Source organism: Dendrobates tinctorius, unplaced genomic scaffold (genome assembly GCF_039654945.1).
Source record: "Dendrobates tinctorius isolate UK_male_01 unplaced genomic scaffold, ASM3965494v1 ptg000086l, whole genome shotgun sequence".
In the NCBI taxonomy this organism is placed as follows: Eukaryota; Metazoa; Chordata; class Amphibia; order Anura; family Dendrobatidae; genus Dendrobates; species Dendrobates tinctorius.
This window is the reverse complement of record NW_027361754.1, coordinates 44,034,336-44,052,272: the sequence shown is the minus strand read 5'-3', so window position 1 is coordinate 44,052,272 and position 17,937 is coordinate 44,034,336. Positions and strand designations below refer to the sequence as shown.

General features: G+C 44.4%; 1 protein-coding gene across 13 annotated transcripts in view; it reads left to right on the top strand.

Moving 5' to 3' along the window:
- AGRN (agrin) overlaps positions 1–17,937 on the top strand; it is a 719,629-nt gene that overhangs the window by 472,927 nt on the left and 228,765 nt on the right. For all 13 annotated transcript variants that reach the window (XM_073585333.1, XM_073585332.1, XM_073585329.1 and 10 more), the window contains one exon: positions 12,865–13,071. In XM_073585333.1, the coding sequence (XP_073441434.1) occupies positions 12,865–13,071 (207 nt within the window). The remainder of the gene's footprint in view (positions 1–12,864; positions 13,072–17,937) is intronic.

Here is a 17,937-nt window from a genome sequence, read left to right as displayed (position 1 = left end):
ATGGTCGCCTACTTAGACCATGCCTGGAGCATGGTCTAAGAGGCTTCTATCAGTGTAACACTGATAGGTTTAAAGAATTGCAATGCTGTTGAATTGAAATGCATTATAATAACGATCAGAGCGATAAAAGTTAAAAGTTCCAAAGAGGGACTAATTAAAAACAAAGTACAAATAAACTGTACCAATATTTTTTTAAACCACGAAATAATTTAAAAATTTTTTAAAAAATTATACCCATAAATATGTATTTGTATGTAAAAAATAAACAATAAAAGTACACATATTTGCTATCGCCCCATCCGGAACAATTGATCTATAAAACTGTCTCACTAGTTAACCCATTCAGTGAATGCTGTAAGATGATAAATAAAAAACAAGGCAAAAACAGTGCTTTTTCATCATACCACAAACAAAAAGTGAACTAAAACACGCTCAAAAAGACAAATGTAAATCAGAATAGAAAGTGATCAAAAATGCTATGTGCCCGAAAATGGTATCAACAAAAACGCCAATTCGTCCCACAGAAAATAAGCCCTCACACAACTGTGTTGGCAGAAACATAGCAAAATTGTAGCTCTCAAAATATGGCAATACGAAAACTAGTTTTTGCAAAGGAAAAGCGTCTTTTTAGTGTGTGACGGCAGCCAATCATAAAAAAACTATATCAATCTTGTATCTCTGTAATCACATTGGCCTGAAGAATATAGTCATCTAATCACTTAGGCTAGTTTCACACTAGCATATGGCCGAGGTGTGGAGGGCTGCGGGCTTCCTCTGAAGCTCCGCCCCGGCCGTGCCTCCTCCATTCTGCCCCGCCTCTGTCAGCATGCGGCCCTCGTACCGTATCTTTAGCATTAGGTATGCAGGCTGTGCTGATGAATGCAGATGCCTCCGCATGAGTCTTTTTGACGGTGCGGCGACCTGCGCTAAACGCAGCATGTTGCATTTTGGTGCGCTCACCGCACCGTCAAAAAGACGCATGCGGAGGCATCTGCATTCATCGGCACGGCCTGCATACCTAATTCTAAATATAGGGTACGCAGGCCGCATGCCGACAGAGGCTGGGCAGAACGGAGGAGGCACGGCTGAGAGCGGAGCTTCACGGAGGAAGCCCGTAGCCCTCCGCACCTCGGCCATACGCTAGTGTGAAACTAGCCTTATTCCGCATGAGGAATGGCATGAAAAATAAATAAAACCAATTCTTCCCATGCTGTTGATTTGTTAATTCTTCCTCCCAAAGATCGCAGTAAGGCTCTGCTCACATTTATCCTGCTCTCTGCACTGAGCGCTTGCATCTGGGTTTTCATGTAAATCTCTGAAACACATGATACACACGGGACCCCCGACATAAGATTCCCTATAATGAGGCAGATGGAGGCACTGTGGACGCTATCTGGCCCATGATCTGGCAGGGTCCGTCTATTTAGGTGTGTATACAATTGCAATCAACCACAGTTGTGTGCACTGCTGAAAAGAACAAGTCCACTGAACAGAGGCCAGACGGAGTCCAGAGTGACTCTGTTGCCTCATTATAGTGAATGGATTCCTCAGGGTTTCATCTGAATCATGGCATTCGGAGGTTTAGATGGGAATCCCGATGACCTTTGCTCTGTGCCTCAAAAGTAGTTTTTTAACACATATGGGGTATTGGTGTACTGAGGAGAAATTTTGTGACAAATTGAACTAGTCAGTTTCTCCAATAACCACTTTTTAATATTAAAAACTTGGGGGCAAAGCAACATTTTAGTGGAAAAACTGGTAATTTTCCATTTACTCAACCCAATGTTACACAATTTTGAGAATCACCTAAGGTTTAAACATGCTCATTATATGACTAGATGAATTTCTCAAGAGGTGTAGTTTCCAAAATGGAGTCACTTGTTGGGGTTTCTGTTATTTTGGCATGTAAAGGGTGTGGTGCAGTGACCGTTGTGACAGTAAGGGGGCGTTGTATGGGTCATGCACACAGGCATATCCATTGTGGTAATGGAGGTAGGATGAACGCCAGGATGGTAAATGACCGTTATGTATCCCAGGGTGGGTGGCCCTGGGATGGAACTTGAACGTGTGTTAATCAGCAGAGGTACTGCTGAGGTTTTTGTTAGTGTATCAGGGAGAGCTTCCTGGTGGCTGGTGAGATGGGTGAGACCAGTCACCTACAAACCCACCCAGGGGCATGTGTCTAAACGCCCATAGTAAGCCTGTATATGTGTGTATGGCTGGCGATGAGGTCATAGCCATGTGATCCGTACCTCACCGGTGGGCGTGGCTATGGACAATATAAGGTGACCAGGGTAGGTCACATGAGAGTGCCTGGATCTGATTGATCCGTGTGGAAAGGTTCCGGCTGACGTGCTGGAAGAGGTGCTGCCTTCCTGAAGAGCATGTGCGGAGGCCGCTGACCCGGGAAGGCCAGTGTATAATGGCCTGTGTGTGTGACAGTTCCCAGAAGGGAATGGATGCCCAGAGTTAGAAGCAACTAAGAGGTAACCCCGGACAGGGGGAAATAATTGTGAAGCTATAGAGCCTGATTGCTGGACAGTGCACAACCTATGTGACCACAGGTCTGAGAGCGCGGAGCTCTATCATGAACTTTCTGTTGCTGGATATAAGCCTGTTGCAGTATATTGTTTATGCTGATTAATAATCCGCATGGACTGTTTATGTTGAAAAACCGGTGCCGGACCTGGTTAATCGGCTGCCAGCGAGTGTCCCCAACATGAATAACAAGCGCTACCTTACAATTGGTGGAGAATGCTAAGGGCACTTTTGTAGCCTTGTTGCTAGAGGCAATAGACGAGGTCTACAAATTCAGTTGCTAGGAGCAACAGTTCTAAGAAGCACATGTTGCAGTGCTGGCGGCTCTGAGCCAGGAGAGCAGACAGTCTTGAAAAACATGAGTTAGGCCGGTTTCACATTTGTGCTTTATAGCGCAGCGACGGCCTGCGCATGGCCGCCGCTAAGCCCCGCCCCCTCCCGGATCCCTGCCCGCCCCATCCGGTCATCGCCGCCTACTAGCGCACATGGACGCTTGCGATCTGCGCACCCTATCTTTAGCATAGGGTGCGCAGATCGTGCGCTGGCCGTGCGCTAGCAGGATTTTGCCGTGCGCTGCGCACTTTTGAAGGTGCGCCGTGCGCGCCGAAATGCAACATGCTGCGTTCGGCGCACATGGGCGCACCTTCAAAAGTGCGCAGCGCACGGCAAAATCCTGCTAGCGCACGGCCAGCGCACGATCTGCGCACCCTATGCTAAAGATAGGGTGCGCAGATCGCAAGTGTCCATGTGCGCTAGTAGGCGGCGATGACCGGATGGGGCGGGCCTTATGCTGACCAGGGTCAGTGAGTGAAATTTATAGGATACCTCTGCCGTAGAGGGATCTGAGAACCTGCGTGGCCGTCAGGTAATGGTCGTGAAAACCATGTGATACTGACCGGTGTCAGAGAAAGAGACTGTTGATAAATTGTAGGATACCTCAACAGGTAACAGACAGGAGTCTATGGTATGCTGACCGAGGTCAGGGAAAGACTGTTTGAGAAGTCGCTATAGGGTGCCTCTCTGGATAAGAGGTACCCGAGAACCTGTGTGGCCGACACCAGTAGATAACGGACAGGAGTCCATGTTGTACTGACCGGGGTCAGTGAGAGACTGTTTATGTGTTTTGTTTTTTTTCTCTTCTTTTCTCTCTTTCCTATAAATCTGAAGGTGTTGCTGTGACTCGGTGGGGTCACAAAGTTTTTTTTCAAGGCAGCTTGCGGTGGCTCAGTGGGGTCACGAAGGTGACAAGCGACTAGCTGTAACTCGGCGGGGTTACGAAGATTGCTGTGGATCAGTGGGTTCATGAAGACAGCGCAGCAGGAGCTGGTGTGGTGTCATGCTTAAAGGGCCAGTACAAGCCCGAAAGGACATAAAATGTATTGTGTGAACTCAGGCATAAGAAGTCCTGTAGAGGGGACATGGGGAGATCCCGAAAGGGGGCGATAACCCAAAAAGGGGTGGAGTCCCAGGGGGAAGCGGAGTCCAAAAAGGGGATAGTAGTCCAAAAAGGGGATAGGGGCCCAAAAGGGGAGGTGCATTCCGACGTAAAAGGGGTAGTACAGATGAACTGTTGCAAAGGGCAAATGTCCTATATGTGTCCAGTCTGCCTGGTAAACTACCCACCCGGCACGATGCTACGGGGGTGTGGCCTCCAGATAAATAACGAAGATGTGGTTGGTCTGGTCGACCCTGGGAGCCCGGTGACTCTAGTGAGTGTTGCTCCTGAGATACTCGGCAGAAAGTTTGGGGTCACTTGCAACCACAGGGGCACTAGGGATTGTACAGTGACCAGGGTAGTCTTTGAGACAGGCTGGGACATTGCGGAACAAGATGTCGCGATAGTCCCAAATTTGTCCTGTCCAGTGGTTATAGGCTGGGACTCTAAACTGTTCTCTTGCTTGTGGGAGAGGGGAGTTCCTCTACAGCAGGAGGATGGAGACCTCTCTACTGTTGTGCTGGCAGACATTGAGATGGTGATGCCTCCTAAAGTGGACAGGCCAGATGTAGGCGTTACCGGAGGAAGGGGTGCGTCTGCCCAACTTACGGACATGATGTCTCGTGACATGACTGATGGTGAGCTGGTAGATAAGATGACTGGAGCGGACACACAGTTAGAGGGTAAGTGGAGGGTTCACTCAGCTGATCAGGGTGACTCAGACTCTGGGGGTGACTGTGGCTCTAAGGTAGAAAGGGAGCACAGACTGGAGGAGCTGGAGAAGGAAATCTCTGAGCTCAGAGGTCACCTGTCAACATGGCAAAATATGAATAAGACCCTCAGAGAAGATGTAGAAGTGCTCAAAGAAGTCGTAAGAGATATTCTGCGGAAGAAGTTGGTGGTTGAAGACTTACAGCGGCCGAGCGCGAGTGATAAGACGGAACTGCCAGTACCCATCTTGGCAAAGGGTCTCGAAAAGGGTAAATCTCATGAAGATTTTGAGCTAAGAGCTGAACGAGACAGTCACCCGGTTGGGACAACGGTCTTGAGGGAAGTGTCCGTGGTAAACCCGGAGCCATCTGTCCAGGAAGAGAGCAAGCCCAAGATCTTCAAGTGCGTGATCGAGGTACCCGAAGATGTGCAAGAAGCCTGTACTGGTGAAGGTGTGCATGAGGCTTTCAAAAAGGTGGTCCAAGTATGAAGTGTGAACTGGGCACCAGAGACAAAACAGTTGGTGGTCCTATCAACCAGGGAAGACACAACAAAGAGGGTAGCTGTCCTGTCAGATATGCATCTGCAATGTCTCCACGCTAAACAGATGTTCTGGTGGAGTAATGGGAAAGCTGCTCAACGTCTAGAGCTGGCAAGGGAAGCTAAGAATCGGCTGGGCTTGGGGGAAGATTTAATTCCGGTACCCAAATATCTGGTGGAGAGAGTCGTTGGAAGGCTCAGTAAAGTAATGCAGGACCTTGTGAATATCTCCGGTGTGGCAAGGGTGACGATCCCTCCTGATGGTGAAGTCCAGGTATCTGGTGAAGAGGTCATGATTCTCATCATTGTGGTTGGATCCATGGAAAGCCTGAGGAACTTCCGGATGCTCTTGGAATACTGAGTAATGTACCTGCAGGAGAGAGCGCAGTTGAAACTGGGCCGATTACGGATTAATAAAGAGATGCAGAACATCAGGTGGTGGCCGCCTTCAACCCAAGGTATAAGGACCCGAAGGGATCCTCCATAAAGTGAAATGGCAGGTGGCCGAGGACTGTCAGCCAAACATGAACGTTGAAAATCTGCGAGTGGCAGTTCTCACAGTATGAGACTGAGAGACCTAGACAGTAGCTCCTGTGATATACTACATGGGTCAAACCAGTCAGGAGGCTCAACTCTAAGTAAGACTTATGACCGCACCAACCGGGAGAGCTGGTCGTGGAGAGAAAAGTCAGGAAAGTGTGGAGACTAAAGAGTGGTCACGCAGACGGACTTTGACTGAAAGGCCAAAGCCCAAGGCCGATATACTGACCGCTGGGGGCGGGGGAGGCCTAATGTAAATATGATGCCATATGACACCCAAAACAGACAGAGATGGTCCTCTCGACTTGTAGGGCATCGTGACATGGGTGCCCGGGCTCGAGACCCCTGGGTGATGTTAAGTGTTCAACCCCACAAGTTTGAACAGAGGGGGGAGGTATGTGGTGCAGTGACGGCTGTGACAGCTAGGGGGCGCTCTATGGGACATGCACACAGGCATATCCATTGTGGTAATGGAGGTAGGATTAACGCCAGGATGGTAAATGACCGTTATGTATCTCAGGGTGGGTGGCCCTCGGATGGAAGCTTGAACGTGTGTTAATCAGCAGAGGTACTGCTGAGGTCTTTGTTAGTGTATCAGGGAGAGCTTCCAGGTGGCTGGTGGGATGGGTGGGGCCAGTCACCTACAAACCCATCCATGGGCGTGTGTCTAAACGCCCATAGTATTGTGGGCAGCACGGTGGCTCAGTGGTTAGCGCTGCAGCCTTGCAGCGCTGGGGTCCTGGGTTCGAATCCCACCAAGGACAACATCTGCAAGGAGTTTGTATGTTCTCCCCGTGTTTGCGTGGGTTTCCTCCGGGTACTCCGGTTTCCTCCCACACTCCAAAGACATACTGATAGGGAATTTAGATTGTGAGCCCCATCAGGGACAGTGATGAAAATGTGTGCAAACTGTAAAGCGCTGCGGAATATGTTAGCGCTATATAAAAATAAAGATTATTATTATAGTAAGCCTGTATATGTGTGTATAGCTAGGTGTCTGAAATAGGACCGGCGATGAGGTCATAGCCATGTGATCCATATCTCACCGGTGGGCATGGCTACGGACCATATAAGGTGACCAGGGTAGGTCACATGAGAGAGAGATCTGATTGGTCCGTGTGGAAAGGTCCCGGCCGACGTGCTGGAAGAGGTGCTGGCTTCCTGAAGAGCACGTGTGTAGGCCGCTGACCCGGGAAGGCCTGTGTATAATGGCCTGCGTGTGTGTGACAGTTCCCAGGAGGGAATGGACGCCTGGAGTGAGAAGCAACTAAAAGGTAACCCCGGACAGGGGGAAATAACTGTGAAGCTGTGAAATAAGCTGTGAAGCCTGATTGCTGGACATTGCACAACCTGTGTGACCACAGGTCTGAGAGAGCGAGCTCTATCATGAACTTTCTGTTGCTGGATATAAGCCTGTTGGAGTATATGGTTTATGCTGATTAATAAACCACATGGACTGTTTATGTTGAAAAACCGGTGCCGGACCTGGTTAATCAGCTACCAAGCGAGTGTCCCCAACATGAATAACCAGCGCTACCTTACAATGGCTATTCAAATGTTACATGGCATCAGCAGCCTGTTCCAGCCAAATTGCGCTCCAGAATTCAATTGGGGCTCCTTCCCTTTCGAGCTCTGCCGTGTGCCACGTATGGCATGTCGGCGTACTCAGGAAAATTTGCACAACAAATTTTGAGGTCTGTTTTTTTCTGTTACCCTTGTGAAAATGAAAAAATTGGTTCTGTATACGATACCATCCGATATTCAGAAATATCGGATCGGATTGGATCGGCTACACAAAAAGTACCGGGTATCGCCGATTCCGATACCGGAAGTCCCATTCAAGTCAATGGGACAGAAATATTGGAATTAAAAAAAACCCTTTCTTGCCTAGTACATCCTGTTCGGGAGGGGGGGAAGAGTGTGGGCGGACACTGTGCGTGTCTGTGTGTGCGGGGGGGGGTCTGTGCCGACTGTCGGGGCCTGTGCCGGCTGCCAGTGGTCTGTACGGGCCTCTCGGGGGTCTGTACAGGCCTGTCGGGGCCTGTGCCGGCTGCCGGTGGTCTGTACGGGCCTCTCGGGTGGCCTGTGCTGGCTGTCGGTGGTCTGTGCTGGCTGCCGGTGGTCTGTACGGGCCTCTCGGGGGCCTGTGCCGGCTGTCGGTGGTCTGTGCGGGCCTGCCGGGTGTCTTGTGTGTGTGCAGGCATCGTCCAATGGGCTACAAGTCCCATCGGGCGATGCCTGCTACAATGACAGTGATTGACACATTAGCCAATGATGGGACAGTAGTAGTCCCATCATCCGGCTAATGTGTTGAATGTAAAAAAAAAAAATAAATAATACATACATGCTACATATATACTACTTTCATACAACATACATACTGCATACATGCTACATATATACTACTTTCATACAACATACATACTGCATACATGCTACATATATACTACATTCATACAACATACATATATAATACATACATACTACATGTATACTACATTCATACAACATACATACATGCTACATATATATATACTACATTCATACAACATACATATATACTACATACATACTACATGTATACTACATTCATACAACATACATACATGCTACATATATATACTACATTCATACAACATACATACTACATACTACATACATGCTTCATATATACTACATTCATACAACATACATACATAGTACATACATACTACATGTATACTACATTCATACAACATACATACATGCTACATATATATACTACATTCATACAACATACATACTACATACTACATACATGCTTCATATATACTACATTCATACAACATACATACATAGTACATACATACTACATACTGCATACATACTACATACATACTGCATACAATATATTCATACAATACATACATATAGACATACAGTACATATAACATAGAGTACATACTCACCATGACTTGTCACTTTGATCCCCGAAGCCAGTGTCATCTGTGGAAAAATATGAAAATAACAAACAAACAAAATACTCCCTGATCCGCAGAAATCCACGCGTGTCCCATGCCGATCTCTCGTGGAGAACAGCAGCATCAGCTGATGCGACCGCTCTCTACGGGGCTCCAGGAATCCAGTGACGGGAGGTAGGTATCCTTCCGCACTGTATTCCTCCGCCACTGTAAAAAAATAGTCCCTGGTCTCACTTTATGGCAAAAGCTGTGTGGGAGGTACAGACCACCGCGCATCATGATGACATCATTTCAGCAGCCAATCACAGCCACAACAGTGGCTCATTGCATTATGGGGACTTCCGATTCCGGTATCCGATATTGAAAAAATATCGGTACTCGGTATCGGAATTCCGATACAGCAAATATCGGCCGATACCCGATATTTGCAGTATCAGAATGCTCAACACTAGTTCTGAAGCAATATTTTTGCAGTAAAAATGTATTCTGTCATTTTCACGACTCAATGTTCTAAAATTCTATGAAGCCACTGTGGGTTTAAGTTGCTAACTATACCGCTAGATATGTTCCTTGAGGGGTGTAGTTTCCAAAATAGGGTCATTTGGGGGTTTCCGCTGTTTAGACCCAAGTCAAATAGTGCTCCTTCCCTTCTGAGCCCTGCCCTACATCCAATCGGTAGTTTTCCACCACTCATGGGGTATTGCAGTATTCAGGAGAAATCAAACAACAAACTGTATGGTCCATTTTCTCTTGTTACCCTTGTGACATGCCAAATTTGGTGGTAAAGTTTGTTAGCAAAAGTTACATTTTCATTTTTTTTGTTCCACATTGCCAATTCCTGTGATGCACCTGAAGTGTTAATTAACTTCTTGAATGTGGTTTTGAACCCATGGAGGAGTGCAGTTTTTAAAATTATGTCAATTTTTGGTATATTCTGTCATATAGGCCCCTTAAAGTCACTTCAATTGTGATGTGATCCCTACAAAAAATTTTATTTTTGTAAATTTTTGGGGAAAAATTTTAATTTTCTAGTCAAATTTGAACCCTTGCAACTTACAAAACAAAAATGTTTAAAAAATGACACCAATGTAACATAGACATGTAGGAAATCTTATTTATTAACTATTTTGTGTGATATAACAATCTGGTTTAAGGGCATAAAGAAATAAAAATTTTGAAAATTGCTAAGTTTTCTATATTTTTGCCAAAATTTCGATATTTTGACAAACCCAAAGACTATCAACCTAAATTTACCACTACCATAAAGTACAGTGTGTCACAAAAAAACATTCTCAGAATCACTGGTATACATGTTCCAGAGTTATTACCTCATAAAATGGTACTGGACAGAATTGTAAAAATTGCCCTGGTCCGGAAGGTCACAGGCATGGAGGTGAAGGGGTTAATGTACTTTGACCTTGTGAATCACACATTCAGGGTGTGCCAAAAAAAATACACTTTTGAGGATCTTTTGGAAGATGGTGCCATTTTTTGTTACACAGTACCATAGAAAAGTCTGTATAAGACTGCAGTCTGAAGCAGTAAATCAATGTCTTCGTGACACTGTCACCATCTGAACAGAAGCGTTTCTAACACAAAGAAAATGTTCTTAGAGTGAAATGACACTTATGTAGTCGGGAAACATTTAAATAGAAGTCTGTGTTGGCACTTTACCATTGATTTGTGTGACAGTAAGTGTGCTTTTAGAGATGCCAAAAAAAAAGAATGCAAAGCATCACCTCACAATACAGGACATTCTTCTCGTTCTTCTGTGGAGACCCTCTTAGAAGTACTATCTTAACCTGTATATAAAATTGATAAAACTCTTCATAATACATATGCAGAAATTACTTGGATAATCTCTCTCAAACTGTAAAATGGACTTCCAGGAATTACGGTTCGCTCATTTCCATTAGCAATCCTATACATTTGCATTGTATATTGCTACATTGTATATTGCTACATTGCAAGCACGCGGAGAAAATACAAACTCCTTGTTATTGGGATTGGTGTTATTTGTGGGACTTGTGTGGAGACAGGAGCCAAACAGTTTCTTTTATTCGGTTCCTTTTCCAGCATCAACAGTTCCGGACACACATGCCTGGGTACCCGTAAACACGTCTCTTCCTTTCCTCCTCTGCTTCCCCGGTGCGACATCGTTTCAGACTTTCTCACTGTGGCTGCCTTAGGCCCACGGCCACAGCGATCACCTACTCGGCCCATCCACCCGCTGCCACACCTACTTCGCTTCAGTGCCCAGCTCTCCAGCAGTTCGGTAGTACCCCAGGCTCTCTGCCCCTTCCGCTGTCTTCCCGGGCCACCCCCCTTTCTGTGCTCTCTCTTTCTCTTCTCTCTCCTCTGTCTCTTCCTGGGCTCTTCTTCCTTCTGTCTCCTCCTGAGCTCTCCTCTCTCTAGGAACCTCCCCCTTTTATCCCTTCAGGCTGGAAATCCCCTTCTCCTGTTCCACTAACTCCGCCCACCATGACTTGGCTTTTCCTAGACTTAGCTGTTCTTAAGGCCTTTCCTTTCACTGCACTGTGTCTCCCCCTAGTGGCCCCAGCCCTAACTGCAACTTTCCAATAAACAGTAACCACGTATTTGCAACAATATGAGGCACAGTATACACCAGACAGAGATACATGTCATGTGGCACATATGCATTTTAACTATTTACTGTCTAAGTCCACACATTTGTCCACCCTCCTACATATAGATGGTAGATTCCCTATACAAAGAGTTCTTGGGTGAGGACTGACTACCATTGAAATCATCCATGTTTGTATTCATAAGGGCAGGGGTACAACAAAAAATTTCTCTAGCACTTCTCGCTTCCACATCGGGTGGTTAGAGGTTCTGATGACGTATCATAAAGTGACTGGCATGTCTCTTGTATGGGCTGTCGGCATCGCTCATCCCTCACCTCCCAATGTGAAAGTGAGAGGTGCTCGAGAGCCCCTTTAAAATGTGCCTCTACCATGTTTGTTGTCATGCTGCTATCGAAAACCATGAAACTAAAAGCCCATCTTCAGGACCTTCACTAATTAGCTAAAGCAGACAGCAGATAGGAAGGGAGTCTTACTCCAAAGGAACCAGAGCATCCACACATTACTTATGATTTTACAGAAAACTGCGCAAAGCTCTATCTTTCTCATAGTGGCATTGTAGGAGAAATAATTTCTGCCGGGTTCCTCCTCTGATCACAGCTGATTGGTAGTGATGATCCTATGATTAGCTTATCATATGGAGTTTTTCTAACACACAAGGTATGGCCAAAGAGGAAAACCCTGCAAACTATGATTTATTTTTTTCTAAAGGCATATATTCTTATCATTGGGTAGAAACCTGGGCTCTCAATTAGAGTTGATGCTAATTATTTTGTAGGAACTGGTCTATCCGCTATGCCCATGATCTGTGGCTGTGGATAGCAGCCCTTAGAGCCATCCATTAATTGACTGCATCCGCGGCTCCTCTGTTAAATAGCTGGCTTGGTATAATGCCACATGTGCATCATGCTTAGACCAAAAAGTAGATGCAAAGTATCCTGAACACACCACTCACAAAGAGAGATATATCATAAATAAAAAATAAATTTTATTAAGTAAATTCATATCCTAGATAAATAGACAAACAAAATACAAGTAAGAGGAAGGAGTGTATACCCAAGTGAAATACACACAAATACAGGAATAAAGGAATTACCGCATTAGTATGTTTTTGGACATTTTTGTGGATGTGCATCATGTTGCAACAATGACATTATGACAGACCAGCTAATGAAAAAGAGAACCGTGGATACAGTGAGACAGGAAGCTGATCTCAGGGCTACCTTTCATAAGCCACATGTTTTATGAGGTGGCAGGTGGACCGGGTATTGCGAATCGATTTGCATCAACTCTACTCTCGCTTCTTTGTATTCTTGGTCTTAACATTGTCAACAGTTGTGAAAATGTAAAACAGTTTGGATCCTCAAAAACAGAATGCTGATGGGCTTAAAGGATATTGGCCACATACAGTATAAGTCCTACTATTTGGAGATGCATTGATGAAGAAGTGTTAAGATGTCAGACCCTTTAGATAATTTGCTAAAAAGTTTATAAAATAGTGTAAACTTACCGTAACTTTTTCCTTCTCCTTTTCTAGATAAGTGCAAGGATGAATGTAAGCACAATTCTGTGTGCCTTAATCGTCGAGGAGTCACGCGCTGCTCCTGTGACCGCATTATTTGTGACGGTGCCTACAAGCCTGTCTGCGGCCGGGACAGCCGCACTTATGCCAATGACTGTGAGCGGCAAAGAGCTGAGTGCATCCAGAAAACAGCCATTCCAATGAAACACAAAGGTCCTTGCGGTGAGTACATACCTCGACCACCTTTACTATGTTATTTATGCACTTCTCACAATGTCCATCCATATCTGAAGGTAAGGTTTCCCAGGTTTCCCAATCTTTATCGTGTTCCTATTTTATCAACTTCCAATTGAAGCTACAATGATCTTTCCTTCCATAAACATACACAAACAAGTTTTTGGGAGGGAATTTTTAGTAGAAAGTGTGGGAGGTCCTCTTCATTTCCTTTGCTTCTCCATGTGTTCCCATATCTCCATTTTCATTAAGGTTCTGCATCCTGACACTTGTCGATGTTCTTTGACCTTTTCCTGTGCAATTCCAAGAAAACATATTGATATGTGTCTTCTCTCATTCTTCCTAATGTCTTGCTTTCTTCTCTCTGTCTCTCCCTCATAGAAAAGTTGTACAGTGGGTAAATTTCAGCTGGTGACCAGATAAGGTTTGGAACTGACCGAGAACTTCTAGTTCTCATTAAGACAAAACTAAGTGGTATTAACTTTGCTATTGAAGCCTTATCCTATTCTCTCCCTTGCTACATTGGATATATGTTCCTTTTTTCCAGTTTCTAGACATTTGGCTGGCCTATATTCTTAATTTTGTCCAAGAAGAACCCACAGCTGTTACTTTTCTTTGAAAACATGGGGAGGGGGCTGGTTAGGAGCTTAAAGACACAGGTTATTGCTTTGGATGCCCCCCCCCCACATAATTGGCTGACTTTCTGCGCTATCTAAAGTATTATTTTCTCCATGTGTGCTCCCCTTTCCCTGTATTTTGTGTCTTTCTTTTCAGCCGAGGCTCTGGGGCGTAAGGATGGATGACCCACTTGGTTGATTTCCTCTGTCTGTCTGTGAGGTCTTCGGTCTGAGGTCTGCTGTCTAAACCACTTGTCTCCCTCCAGACACTCATTTCTCCTCACTACTTTTCTCCATCCACAGCTTGCTCTCATTAATTAGTGTGGTCAAAAATCCCTGTGCATTTCTGAGCTCGCTTCCAGGCTTTTGCACTCGTGCAGCTTGGGCTTCTACCAACCTTTTAACTCCTTCCTTAATCCACTTGTTGGTGTTAATTTGTTCTGTGCTTGTTGCCTGTTTATGTATTGGTGCTTTGCAAAAGAAAAATCCTCTTAAAATCCTCTTCTAAAAGTCAGAATTTATTAAAAAAAAAAAAAAAACAATTAAAATAATCAGCTATGCTATTGCAATAGAACTAAGTTCTCAGAAGAACCTTCCTCATAACCACCCATCTTTGGCTGCAATTGTCAACATGCATGTCTGAACTTGGATGGCAATTGTGCAGTCTTCAACTCCTGTTGTTTCATAGGCATTGTAGTATTGGATAGTATGTTAAAGCTGGTAGAAGTTTCATAATTTGAGGGCTATGAATGAAATCATGACTTGACACTATAAATATGGAGCCTTAGAAAATTAATGCGCTTCATATAGCTCAGTGCAAAAAACATTGTTTTTCCCTCGAAAAAAATAAGAGAAATGTGCTAATACTGCCTAATATTTAGGCAACCTGTACTTACTATGCTATAAGTTACACTTATCTCCTCATTACACCAGCTCAAGGATGGATTTTCATAACGGAGCGGTTGGCTTTATTTACACCATTATTTTGTGCCAAAAAAATTATTGAGCGTCATTTGTAATCTGGCACATTTTATGACAAATCTGCATCCTCTTTTCCAGGCAGTTTTAAAAATTGACTAGCAAAGAACAAAAAAAAATCTAAAAGGGATGAATGTTTTTTGGTGCATTTCAAACCTCAGTTCAGGCAGTGTTTCACACATCAGTGTTTTTCCACTGACTGCATGCAGGATCATTGATCCATATGAAGAAATAACAGGAACATGTCCTATTCACCTGTTCAAGTGATTGAATCAATGACAAAAAAAACCAGAACAAAACAAAAACAGTGCACAGATGGTAAAAATCAACATGTGAAACCCAAACTGTGGGAAAATCACATTGATGAAAAAAATACTATTTTTTTAAGTGTACAAAATGGTCATGGGTGCTTGAAAAATGCCTAAACCTGGCCAAATTCTTCTAGTAAAAAATAGCTCCATAATGCTAAAAACATGCTTGCTTTTCTTGATTACTGACCAATGCCTGATATAAAGACTATGTATCCAACAATGCAAATTTCCCTTATGAGCTCTTTAAAGTAACTGAAGAATCTCGAGAGTCCTGCCTCTGCTCTAGTTTTGCTGTAGCTTTGCTCTCTAGTTCTTCTGTAGCTTTGCTTTAGTTCTGCTCTAGCGCTGCTCAAGTTTTTCTCTAGTTTTGCTCAAGCTCTGCTGTAGCTTTACTTTTACTTTAGCTCTGCTCAAGCAGTTCAGCATGTCTGTTCTAGCTCTGCTGTAGCGCTGCTCTAGTACTGCTCTAGTTCTTCCTTAGCTCTTCTGTAGTTCTGCTCTAGTTCTCCTCTAGCTTCTCTGTAGCTTTCCTCTAGCTCTGCTGTAGCCCTGGTCTAGCTCTGCTGTAGCTTTCCTTTAGCTCTTCTGTAGCTCTGCTGTAATTCTGCTCTAGTTCTCCTCTAGCTCCACTCTAGCTTTGCTCTAGTTCTCTAACACCGCTAAAGCTTTCCTCTAGCTCTACTGTAGTTCTACTCTAACTCCATTGTTGCTCTGCTCTAGCTCTAGTCTTTTATACAAGCTGAAACTTTGGATCAGTACAAGATAAATATTGCAGTGCATTTACAATGCTGCTCTACTTCCAGCTTTGAAGATATTTATCAAAGTGTATGCTTTAGACCTGCATTTATCAGAAATACCAACCTTCCAGGGATATTGAGTGATGCAATCTGGGAGACTGTGTTAGCCATTTCTTTAATGCCCAGGTGTAAACAGGTTTCTATATGTGGTTGAGTTTCCGCTCATGTTTGCTGTGTATTACAGCTATAGCAAAACTCACAAATAATGGGCCCAACACCTCCGAATCAGAATACTGTATTGATACCCCCTTAGTAGGACTCCAGCACGGGTGCTTATCCATGTTTTTCCTTCCCTTTCACACCTTGATAAAATGCTAATGCACATTCTCATGCACATATGCTATGATTGCATTGATCAACAGAACAGTATCACGTAGCGCACCTGGAACGCTTTCTTCCCACCTGAAGATATTTTTAGTGATGTTTTACAGTGTCTATTTCTGCTTCTAGTTGATGCAGTAGCTGTCTGTCGGTCCATATGCACACTTTCCGAGAGACAGTACATAGCTTTACAGGATTATATATAATATATACTGTTCAAATACAATATGCTGATATAAGGTAATGATGTGTAGGATGTATATTGCTCATGTTGCAGAGCACATTTATCTATACACATCCATCCATCAGAGCCACGAGAAGGACAGGAGTAGGAATCTGTAGAAAATAAGAACAGGTGGGGGTGTGCCATATGTGCTCCATAATCAGCCAGCATTCCGTGACTATGATGGATGCATATAAAGCAGTGCAATGAACACCTTCTGGTGGGCTTCAGGTCCTGGAGCACTCCTCATCTAACACATTTCTCGTATTAGATTAAGAGAAAAGCGGGGCAGATGTTGTTAGTTTTGCTTCATATTTGAGTTTACCATAAATATATCTTTCGACATTAGATTATTTTTAGACATTGCTTGTTTTGCTTTATTAGCAATTTTATATCAGAATGTTCTGTAAAATTAGAGTAGAAGTATATTTTTACACTCACTCTTCTTGCATAAAGTGTTTCTCCATTACTTCAGTATCCTCAGAATAGGTTTTCAATATAAAATCGGGAGGTGGCGACCCATGGCTCCCCCAATAATCATCTTTTCTCATTGGCGGTAACAGCAGTTGTGGAGCTGAACTGCACAGTTCCGTCAACTGCGTAGTGGTCACTGCCGAGAACTGCAGATCCACTCGCGTTCTGTCGAAGCTGATGGTGCTGATTGGATCCCCACTGATTTGATACTGATGACCTCTCAAAAGGATACATCTTCAATATAAAAGTTGTGGAGCAAAAATTATTAAATTATTTAGCTAAAGAGAGTGTGTTTTTGCACCCTTATTACAGAAGTAAAGATTTCCTGTGGCTCATCAGTACGAGCCCCTTAGATTTGTAATAGTGAAGAGCAAACGTACTGGGATAAGGTGTTATCTGACAATGCTCGGAAGCTAACCAAGTGTCTTCGGCCTGCTCTAATAATATGTTCCAGTCCCCGCAGCTGCATGTCTCCGGGCTGTTAAACAGCAGCAACACATGCGGTTATTGCCTGTTTGTTAGACAATCCCTGCAGTCGAATAGCCATGAAGCATGCTGCAGCAGGGACTCGAACATATTCTTCGAGTATGCCATAGTCACTCTATTAGCACCCGAGCATGCTCAGATAACCCCTTATCGCAGCATGTCATTCATCAATAATTCTTAACAAATCTCACCTGAATTATGGTCACCTCAAAAATGGACATCTGTTTTTTTAGGTGCATGCTTTGTTTTTTTTTCGCAAATGGAACACGTTCCATCTAGCGGGCTGCTCACGTATTATTTTTTTTTTTGAACACCGATTGTCCACAAAAAAAAATCAAAACACAAAAACATGTCCATTTTGATCTGATTTAGGCTAGTTTCACACTAGCGTATGGAGGAGCTGCGGAGGGATACGGACTTCCTCCATGAAGCTCTGCCCACGGCCGCACCTCCTCCTCGTTGCGTTCTGCGCAGGTCGCCGCACCTTCAAAAAGATGCATGCGGAGACATCCGCATACATCGGCACGGCCTGTGTACCCAATGCTAAAGATAAAGTACGCAGACCTCATGCCGACAGAGGCGGAGCTGACTGGAGGAGGTGCGGCCGTGGGCGGAGCTTCACAGAGGAAGTCCGCAGCTCCTCCATA